Source organism: Photinus pyralis, unplaced genomic scaffold (genome assembly GCF_008802855.1).
Source record: "Photinus pyralis isolate 1611_PpyrPB1 unplaced genomic scaffold, Ppyr1.3 Ppyr1.4_unclustered_Scaffold7388, whole genome shotgun sequence".
Taxonomy (NCBI): Eukaryota; Metazoa; Arthropoda; class Insecta; order Coleoptera; family Lampyridae; genus Photinus; species Photinus pyralis.
In genome coordinates this window covers 1-11,614 of record NW_022172149.1, presented here as the reverse complement: position 1 = coordinate 11,614, position 11,614 = coordinate 1, and the positions used below count along the sequence as shown (strand labels likewise).

At 37.6% G+C, this 11,614-nt stretch overlaps 1 protein-coding gene across 1 annotated transcript; it reads right to left on the bottom strand.

Annotated features, from left to right (window-relative positions):
- Positions 1-3,346: 3,346 nt before the first annotated feature.
- Positions 3,347-4,573, bottom strand: LOC116182751. Its single transcript, XM_031503294.1, has one exon. It carries the CDS (start codon positions 4,571-4,573, stop codon positions 3,347-3,349), a length of 1,227 nt encoding a protein of 408 aa, XP_031359154.1.
- Between the last annotated feature and the right edge of the window lie 7,041 nt (positions 4,574-11,614).

Below are 11,614 nucleotides of genomic sequence, written 5' to 3'. Positions count from 1 at the left end.
GCGTTCTGTTAAATAGTTTTATGTGCGTATAAGCACTAAGCTTTGTATCTGCATTCACTTCACTTGGTTTCATACCAATTGTTCGATGTCTATGATTGTTGTATTCGCTTGTCGTAGCATCTAATACATCAAGCCACTTATACTTTCCGCGCAAGCTGAACGTTTTATACAGAGAATTTTTTATTGTTCTAATGACGCGTTCGGCGATTGCTGCTTTCTTCGTGCTGTATGTAGAATAATGATTGATTTTATTTTGTTGCATTAACGTTTCAAAATGTTTATTGTAAAATTCTTTTCCAGCATCGGTTTGAATGTTTTTCGGCACTCGACCTGCCTTAAAAATGGTTTTCATAGCTTTAGTTACTTCTTCGCCCGTTTTCGTCTTTAGCCCTTTGGTCCAAAGGTATTTCGAAAAACAATCAATAACCACAAGTATATACCTATAGCCATTATTATGTTTAGCGTATTGGGTAAATTCTCCTAAATCCGCTTGCCAAAGGTCATCAAATCCCTTAATTACGGTTCTTCTTCGGGAAAAATTCTTCCTTGCAGGTCTATGTAACTCATTTACGACTTGTTGTTTGGACATTCCTCCTGTACTTTAGTCAAGAGATCCTTGATTTCTCCTATTTTTTGCCCTAACGTGAGCAAATTGATCTGGTAACTGTCTAATGACGTCTTAATATCTTGCGTGTACGTTTGAAGGAACCTCTTAGTTACTGCGTCGTCGTCTTCCACAGGATCAGCTACCTGTTTTAAACGATTACCACCTTGATCGTATCTTGTAGTGGAATAATATTTTAAATTAATCGCGTTATGATCCTCGAGCGGGTCCGCTACGTTTGTCAATCTCCTATTCCCAACATTGAAATGATTGTCATGAGTTAGTTTAAAGCCAGTCGTTGTAACAAGGGATGCAGCTTTTTGATAATCGTGCGGACGACCAAATTTGTCAACAGTCATTTTTTTTTTTATGTCAAGTTGGTTTAAGTGACTCGCTATTTATAGTTTGCTAAGCTTTTAAGGAAACGCTCGGTAGGTTTTTCAATGTAACCATCTTCATGGAGCTCTTCAACAATTGATAATATTTCATTTTCTAATCCCGTATTTCCAGCCATCTTCTCGCCCCATAATATTTGTAAGTCTTGTATTAACTCATGTACATCATTCCAATATTTGTACTCAACTGGCCGAGCAAGTTCCTTGAATAGAGTAGCACCGCTTCCAGACTTCGCACCTATATTCTCTACCTCTTCCATCAGTAAAGGCTTAATTATTTGCGTATATTTAAAGCCTTTGTTACTACGTAATCGCCCCTGAGAATCGCAGTCGCGTCTTACTACGTTCGTAGCCAATAAAATCCGTTTATAGTTTTCTCGGTCTTCTTTAGTAATTAGCGTTTCGTCTGGCACATTCATAATTATGAGGTCATATAGGCCCGCAGTACCTTTGTACTGGACCCCATTAATAACCAAATCACTTCCCTTTATCGTTACGGGAGTATTACCAATTGTCCACTTATCAGTTTCTACCTCATAGTGTATACCAAAAGTAGTGTCAATTGCTTTAGTGGTATCTCGCATCATACGTTCAACGTATATACGCGGTAGATATTCGTATTGTTCCAAAAATTCTTTCGAGGCCGCTGATTCATCAAGGACCAATGCTGAGGATGTAGAATGTGACGAAATCTCTTCGTTTTCATCTTCAGGCTGCACCTCTCCTATCACAGTGCTTTGTAGGAACGATGGAGTTCGTGGAGTAGCCAATCGAGATCGAGATCGAGTATTACCTTGAAGATAATGAAGTGGACTAATATCACTTAATTGAAATGGAGGATTTTTCTGGAAGTACGGAAGTCTAGCGAGCGGACTAATATCGCTAAGAGACGAGGGCCTATTCCGATTTATTCTTGAGAAATAGGATGCCAAAGGCGTACGTTGTGGTGATTTACTCCTCAAAGATTGATGTCGTTTCGGAGACGGTTTTGTAAACACCTCTTCTTCCTTGTCATCTTCCCCATCCTCTTCCTCTTTTGCCACCACTTTCGCTGATGATGGTTCAATTTTCTTAGCGATTCGTGATAGTGGCTTGATCAACGGTTGATAGGTTTGCACAAATTCCTGTTCTTTGCTAAAGCGATCGGCTTTAAGATGATTACATTTTTGCTGTATCGCCTTACGAGCTTGAATTATTCTTCTCTTCAATGTCATCTCCTTGTTATCCATCGTTAATTGTGGGCGGTTAAAGGAACACGTATGAAAGCTCCCTGTTTAGGTTAGGTTTTGGTTTGGGGGGTTCGATTCGAGTTCAGATTTAGGTTCGATTGACGTTCGCGTTTGAGCTAGATTCGCGTTCAGGTTTGGGATCGATTGACGTTCAGGTTTGGGATCGATTGACGTTCTGGTTTGGGTGCGATTTGCGTTTTGGTATAATTCTACAAGTGGCCGATGGCTGCAATGGTTTGCACTTCACGATACCTTTGTAAATAGGTGGGGGTAAAAAAGTTACGGCATTATATACTGATCGAATCCCTTTCGGAAACGGCCATCATCGAGGCTTGCATCCTTGTTTATGACTAAGAAACCAAACTTATTTCGCCAACATTCCGAGCATAATTCGCGAAAGAGTTGAATAGTTATCGTAGGACCCACGTGATCATCATATATATGTTTTAAGTTTAATTCATCTTGCTCAAACACTGCAATCAAATTTGCATTGTCTCTGATTAACTGTTTGGGTATCTTGCTATAAGTTTGACCCAAATAAAAACAATCGATCCCATTATGTCTGCCCATAGAAAAATATGCCCTAATATTATCCTGCTTTTCACAAGCGATATCGTCAAATATAAAAACTGAATTCGGTCGTGCAGCATTAGGTTCCATAATAAGTTCGTTGTCCGTAAAGGTAAAATACCCGATTTCGCGCATAGGTTGTAGGATATCTTTTAAAAGTTTGTATTTGTTCTGATTTAGTGATTTCGAGTATATGTAAACGTGATTGAACCTTAATCCATTCTCTTCAGTTAATAAACTAAGCATAACATTAGTTTTACCGCAATTTGAGGGACCGCATATGATACCACGTACTGTATCTGGAAGCAGCTCTCCATGCTTACCCGCAACACTTTGGCTCTTAATAAGGTCATCGTGGTTTTTTATAGGTAGCTTACTACTTTGAGGGATTACCTTCATCGTCAACTGACCTCACGTCTACCGCTTAAGACAGATAGAATAAAACTAGTGCCTTCTCATTAAATACACTATATTTAAATAAATAATAATAATAATAATATTAACAATAACAATAAATAATAACAATAGTAATAATAATCACTATCCTCTTATAACTTCTTCACCTCACCCGTAAGAGGGTTGTATTGAATAAGTGCATCATGTAGAATAAGACAATACGCTACTATTCCAGCATCAAACGAACTCCGCGATTCGATTTCTAACTTGATGTCTACAGTTGAATTCTTAAGCGTCTCGTTCTGCTTAGAGCAATCAATCACAAAAATTGGGCAGTTTTTGAATTGGGAATAATCGAATAGTGCATCTTGTTCATCTTTAGCATAGTAATTCTGTCGAAAGGCTAAGAATTGATGATATGCCACAATATATTTGTTTTCATTAAAGTCCAGGTGCATTGCTTCATACGGGTAACTTTCAGAGTTTAAATGTAGCTTTATGTTTCTGATGTTTACATTATCAAAATTCGCCGCTTTCTCAGACTTCGAAAATTTTTTATTCTTTTGAAATGCAACAATTACCCATCGAGGTTTTTCTAGTTGTGTTGAAGTTTTGATAGGCCATATATCCATCGATGCTTGCTTAAGTGCCGGAAGTTCATACAGCTCCCATTGTCGAAAAGGTATACTAATCGCAACGTTCTTGTTAATCCGTTCGAATAGATTAAGCTTTGCGGTGTCGCCGAGTGTGAGATGAGGCACTTTCCATTGGATTTTGCTCAACTTTATTGTTGCATCTGCTTCGGATTGATAACAATCGGCATCGCCTCTCGATCGAATCAGAATTAACTCCTGTTTCATGTTTACAATAACTTGATGATAATCTTCCATCATTCCAAATATGTGTTTAAGCGGTATGCATACCGAAAAGTATTTCGATACATTATCATCGGTTTTTGTGTATTCAACTTGTAAAGGCTCTTCATTTTTTGGTGACCACCCCAAATGAGCCAATGCCTTACTCTCCGCAGTTGTATACGAAACGTACCCTTTCAATGCTGATGTAATTCCAGGATTTCTGCAAACATCGACTCTTTGACCTCCTAATTCATAACGAATCTCCTCAAACAGAAAGCTTGCAAAATTGTTTGTTAGATGGCATTGTTTCAGATGATCTTCCGCTTTCCGCTCTATTTTTCCTTCGATATACAAAAAACTATCATACGTTGCAGTTATTAGATCTTGACTTTGAATTAAAATGCGAATCTCCTCAGACAGCCCGTAGTTAGATGAACTATAAGGAAGATACGTATGAATATCCGACTTGGTAATAGTTTCGTCAAAATGTACGTCTTGGAAAATATTTAACATTTCGCCCATTTTTCACTCTCTTCTTGAACACTTTTAAACCGATTGATCGCAAAAATTGTTTTTCGAAGGAATTTAGTTCCCCTCCTTGTTTCGTGTGCGACGAGTACCGGCGCCGAATAAACATAGAATTGATATTGTTGACTCTTTTATATGCATCTTCAAAGGGTGGTAGAGAGCGTGCTCGATTAATTCTTAAACCCATATTCTTTTAATTCCAATCTCACTGTGAACGGTTCAGTTTTACCGAAGTCAATGGCTTCGCCCTTTTGATTAGCCAATTTTATAGTTATGTTGCTAATAGTGTTTGTGTTCACTTCCAAATATTGCGTGCTACTTGGTGTTTTATCAAGTCGAAATCCTGGGGGAACGGAAACGTCAATCTCGTACAAAACCTTCGCTTGTTGTCCGTTGCGGTAGGAACCCCTTACAATATTACACTCAACGTGTATGTTAGTATGCTTGATTATTTGAATATCCAAAGAAGATAGATGTAACGTATTAGGCTCCAACAAGACTCGTTCAAATCCAAGCATGCGCCCAATGCTATCTTCTCTTGTGAAGTCAATAGCAAAACTGCATCTGATTTCGCACTTTAAAGTATTATTATTTGCTTTCAAGCTAAAGTTATCTGTCGGTATCTTTGATTTCAAGAAGGCACTCAATTCTTCAAACTCGTACGCACCGTGAGGAATGTAAATTATACTAGTATGCTTTGTCTCCGTACTTCTCCTGTAGTAAAATTTATCGTTACCTTTATAGATGTTTCTAATGCTGTTACATCCGTAAAATCCTACCAATCCAATAACGTACTTCTTGTTCAGATCTAGTTCTATTGGTGGATAAAAATCGTAGCTTGCAACATTACCAACACCTTCTAAACTGAACGTTGTGGACATAACTAGATCTATACACTCAATTACTATTATTTATATAGGAATTTTAAGCAAAGGTGTCCACAATCCGTGGTATTAAACTCTTGTTCCTGACTATAATTATAATAGACTTTGCATCCCCGAAAATAATTAACCAGTTCAATAGGTGGTCGAATACTACCGAAACTGTCGTAGTACCAAACCTTTTTATCACGCTTTTTATAACAAACCCAATGTGTTCCTGGACCGGATTGCGTATCTAGGTTTACAACTCCACTTTCATTTTTCCATGGTGTTTTGGGCAAGTTATCGCGCATGAACACACTTCGAAAGAAGGGTATTCCTTTGGCAAATTTTGTTATATCAATATCCGTTAACGGCCTTTCGGGGAGTTTTAGTTTTTTGGATGTGATTTTAAATACAATGCACCACCTCCACTTTTATATGGCTTCAAATAAAGCGCGCCGCCACTTTTCTTATTATCGGCGCCTATGGCTATTGATTCCATCGTACGATTATGACGAGATGTTTCTTCCTGCAATTTCTTAGCATTTTTAGCATCATTAATTGCTTTTGCAATTCCCGATGCTCCACCTGCTAACGCACCAATGGCCGATAGGCCCGCGAATATGGGAATCAAGGGTAAAAACCCTCCTTGTTTCGGTATTGGAATAATTCTAGGTATTTTGATATTTTTTCTACCCCCTAACCGCTTCACCGTGTGTTTCGCTGTTGTTAGTGCCGATTTTATTGTTTCCGCTATATTTCCATTGGTTTTCATTTTTTTTGCTACTGCTTTACGTAAATAAGCTAAAGAACCGCCACCGCGTTTGCGTATTAATTTCTTCTTTTGTTTACATCGGCGTTTGCACCCCATCCCTAATTTTCTCTTTACTTTCATGGTGCTACTAACTGCTAAAGCCGCAATTCGTTCACCTAATGCTGCGTCTCTTGATTTAAAGCGTTTCCAAGCTTCTTCCTCTAAAATTCTATCCGCTGTATGTCTATTCTCTAAATCAGGATACTCTTGATAGCTGATATCATGAATTTTACATTGAGCGTCTAATGGATTAATGCCGGGATCACCTCGCGCAACTCGTTTATCCAATTTCGTCCCAGGGCCACAATACTGATAACCAGGTAGATGCAACTCAATTGGAAGTCTATTGATTAGCCTATTTACTAAACCATCTGCACTCTTGCGCTTCTTTACAAGCATTGTTTATTTAAATGCATCAATCGCTCTATTTATAGCTAAATCCCAATCGTAAAGAAAACAATATCAGTAATAGTAATTCTTTATTGTTATAAATTAACAAATGCTATACATCAGATAAGCAGGACGATGATGTAAAATTTCCATTAGGCATACAATGTTGTGCGAATTAATGTTATACTTAAAATTAATTACATGTTCAATATCTTTATAAATATCATCATCACCGAATTCTATCTCACGAAATCGACGATAGTTAACAACGTGTTGCACAAACTGTTCAAAGAAAGACTCTAACTGATATGATTCAAGAAATTCCAATCGATAACTAATGATATCCTTTAAATCGAATAGTTCTTCTATACCGCAAGCATCGAAAGTACAAGAGCAGTAATTGTAAGTTTCAATTGATACCGTTTTTAAGATGCTACCATAACCTTTAATTAATTCCCAATTGTAGTAGATACCAAGGTTGGTGGACAGTGACTCATATTGCTGATCTTCGATTATGTCTTCTTCTTCATTAATATCGGACCAATTAATTTGACTTTCGATTTCTAGTGATCGGGAAAACTGCACCTCCAGATATGAATACCACCTTCGAAGTTCATTCCATTCTTCAAGTTTCATAACCATAACTTTGCCTCGTTCATAGTTACCGGCCCCAATGCGTAGTACAGGTGCAAGGTTCAGGTATGTGCTGTAACCGATTTCCACATATTTTGCATGATGGCTGCTATTCGATAGTTTATAATAAACACAATCGATTAAGTTTTCGTTGAGTGATTTTTCATACACCTCCACTTCTTTAGCATGATCATCTATCGATGCACATTCCGCGATCGAAGCACATTCCGCGATTGTAGAATAACCATCATCTACACTGTCCATATTTTGATTACCGGCACTACTATCGCCACTGTTTTGACGAGGCATGCAGCATATTAAACTATTATTATTAACACTACTGTTGCAACAATTCGGCGTATCCATATATAAAGGTGAACTTCGCAGCTTTGATCGTTCCACAAATGAATTTATTGCTTCTTGCATTATATTTTAAATGATGAGTTCACTGGCACATAATTACGTTACAACTAAATATTTTTTCAGTCGACGCCCTGCTTAAATAATGTATAACACCCACTATGACGAAAACGATATATTAGTCGTTTTTCCGACTGCACCCGAACTAGTAATGTACACATCACTAGCTTTTATTATTTTGTTTAATTCCTCCATACGGCCCCCTTCTTTGAAATAATTAAAAAAACGTTGAGGTAATATGCACTCAAAATCATCAGTATCTACCATTATTCGTTCCCCGTACTTGGTATTAATCACATTAATTTCCAACACTTTGTACTTTTTCGATATTTCAAGTTCACTAGGATTTTTAAACGGTTTGCACAATGTATTACGATTTAAATCGGAGAAATCCATTTTTAGGAAAAGCAAGGCGCCGACTGACTGAATTATACACGCACACAGACGCGCTTTATATCCTAATAATTGTGTCCTTGAATTTAACCTTTGAGCTTTCCCCGGGCACACTTTCCTTGGTCACGATATATGACACCACAAGAAATGGGGTGATTGATCTTTGTTGGCCTTGAAAATGAAATATGACACTTAAAAAATGAGGTTATTGAACTTTGATGACCTTGAAAATGGAATGTGAATGGTCACGTAGGAAAGCCTTTTATTACAAATGTACAACCTTCAACTTGACACTATCGAGTACCATGAAGGTGACCGTCAAGCTTCACCTTGACCTACTTTTCAAGGCCACCGCTAGGTGACCTCTGAATTTCACCTTGACCTACTTTCCAAGGTCACCGCCAGGTGGCGAGTGACCTTGAACTGGTCCAGAACCGGCCCTATACCTATAACTACTTATAAGCTGAAATCTGTGGTGAATTACCAGTATGGACTGCGCAAATAACCATTTCGTCCAATTTGTTACGCGTTTCTCCCGAAATTAGACAAGAGAGTAGAATACAAGGCGAAACTGACTTTCTTTTTCCATATTTCTATAATAACTATAAAGTTATTTTTGAAATAGTTGCTCTTCCAAGGCCTAAAGTGTAATTTCAGGACGCGATATTAAAACTTAAAACTATTTTGCCTAACCAAAAGAGCCTTTTTAAACCGCGTCAAGACTATCAAGTTTATTTAGCGAAATGATTTTACAGCCCCCATTTGTGTTTCTTTTTCGTCGAGTCCATGGAAGTGTGATTTTACGCGGATGAATTTCCAATTCACTTTTCGATTTCAAAAAGAGTTATTCCCAAAAAGCCATATTTGACAGTACAGTTTCGTTAATAGATCGTTTTATAGTATACTAAGTAATACAACTTCCACGTAAACACCTGACAACAACCGTCTCGGCAACTTTCCGAAATTTTTGGAATTTTTTTCTCAAATCATTGTTTCTAATCGCGATAAATTCGACCTGGGGGAGGCGGGGGTGATTTTCGATTTATTTTCTCGATATCTCGCGCCGTTAAGGAGCTGATTTTGAAAAAAAACGCGTTTTAATTGCTTTTAGATGCAATTTAAAAGCTGTTTTTCGATGTGAAGTAATATAGCGTCTCACCTTTAATGCCACCTTGGTGTGTCGAGGTAGAAAGTTGCATTTTTAGATAAAGGAGACTTAGGTCCTTTTCGAAAAGATGTATTCCTCGACACAATCGATGCTGTGTATGAATAAGCTTTCGGCAACTTCTTGTACCGCAGTTTTGTTAGATGACAATCGTTTTATTATATAACTAATATAGATGAAGTAACCACATTTCACCTTAAAACACCTAACAAAATCGTCTCGGCAATGTTCCGAAATTTTGGAATTTTGTTCTCAAATCATGTTCTACTTCGGTAAAATTTCGACCTCGGGGGCGTGCTGGGGTGATTTCGATTTATTTTTTCAATATTTCTCGTAGGCCGCTTAGGAGTTATATGAAAAAAAAACACGTTTTAACGGCCTTAGATGCCAATAAAGCTGTTTTTGCCTATGTAACTAATATAGTGCACCCTTTAATGTCATTCGTTTCGTGTTAGAGGAGAAAATGCATTTATAAAACGCCAACTGGTCCTTTTATTTTTTTTGGAAAAAGGTGTCTCTCGACATCATGCAATCTGTAGGGGCCACTAAGACCACTTTCGACGACTTCACGGTATCAACTTAATATCGACTTTTTAGTTTTAATTAAAAAAAGACCTATTTTTCTTAAAATTACGGTACTATTAATATCGTAGTAAATATGGAATCACATTTCCTAACATTTCCTTCGCGGGAGGCTATTTATAGGAACATATAAATTCTAGAAAAGACGATTTTGCCACAAGTGTAAAAGGTTACCGATTAGTACGTAATCTTTTCTAGCGCTTAGTACCTAATTTTGTGTATACATGTATTCGCTATTTTTTCAAAATAAATTAGAACATCAAATTATTACTTGACCCAGCCGAAATTTAAACTTTTCTTAAAGCATTCTTTTTCTACAATGAAGTAACTGAGAACACATAACTTTTGCTTTATTACATTCTTAATAACAACAGGTAATTTATCCCTGCCGGTTCTTGTTCTCACACCCGTATGGTTGTAAAAACTTTAGGGGTAGATTAATGTCACAAGTAAGTAACGACTTGTGATGCACTTTTACGCTACTCATATTTTGTAAAATAACCTATGTAATGTAATCCACCAATTACGTAACAAATTTGTAAACAACAAGTATAATAATAAAATTCTCCAAAGCGGTTTCATTGTTATTGAGGTTTTCGTTAAATGACCGTGTACTCGAGATTTGTACATATAAATCAAAATCGGTATGTTACCAAAAGAATTGTCTTGTCTTAAATATTATAATTAACACAACATATAACAATGGCTCTAGTGCCCCTGCATTTGATACTCGCCTCTTAATCGGGCAAACCCTAGGTTACGAAACCCCAGGACAAGAAAAAAAGTTTTTCAGAATTAATCCAGGCGCTTAGGCTGTTATTAGACGCACCCCACTCCTACTTAGAGAGCTCTTAACTCGTACGGACAATACGCCCGTACTTCCTCCAGTTAATCGGCGGAGGGCCCGTATTACTGACGTTCAAATTCTCAGTCTAAAGCCATAAACAAAAATTCGCATGACGCTTACATCATCAGATACCGTGGTAGAAGCTTAGCGACCTCTCCTTAAACGGTCAGGTAGAGAAGTAGCAGGACCGTCCAGGTAGGTACAGGAATATCAAAGAAATAAAAAATTCCACGGTCTAGTGGCCACCCACGTAGGCTGGTATACATCAAAGGAAAAAGTTCCCTCGGTCTAGGACACGCCCACACAGGTGGCATATATCAAAGCGGAAAAATTCCCACGGCTCTAGGTCACCTCGTTGGGCTCGGCAAATCAAAGGAAAAAAAAAGTTTCCCACGGGTCCCCAGAATTTTCCCACGCACAAGCGGACCAATACCTACTTATATGTTTTGTAGATAGAGGAGTTTTCCAAAATTTGTTGCACTGGGCTTTCAATTTTAATTCAGCAATTTTAGCAAATATTAATGAATGTGTGGCAACGACACCCATTTGCTAAAACAAAGACGGACGATTTCAGGTACATTGCAAATACTATTAATAAGTCTCTCGTATAAATAAATCGTCTACGAGATAACTCCATATTTTCGAATCGTGCTAATAATATGTGTAATATTTAGCAACCCTGAAAAACACTGTACAATTACAATACAATACCCAGTACTCGGTTAAAACAGAGGGACCCATTTGTGACCCAAGAGATTAATTCGTAAATATCCACACAGAATTTGCAAATCGCACGTACTACCATCCAAACTTCAAAGAAGAATATTTTTCCAGCCAATTCAAAGGCGCACCCTCTCTATAATTTTAGTGGGTACAATATTAATACAGGCATCTTAACTTGGGTCAGTATGCTTTAATGGTTTTGAGT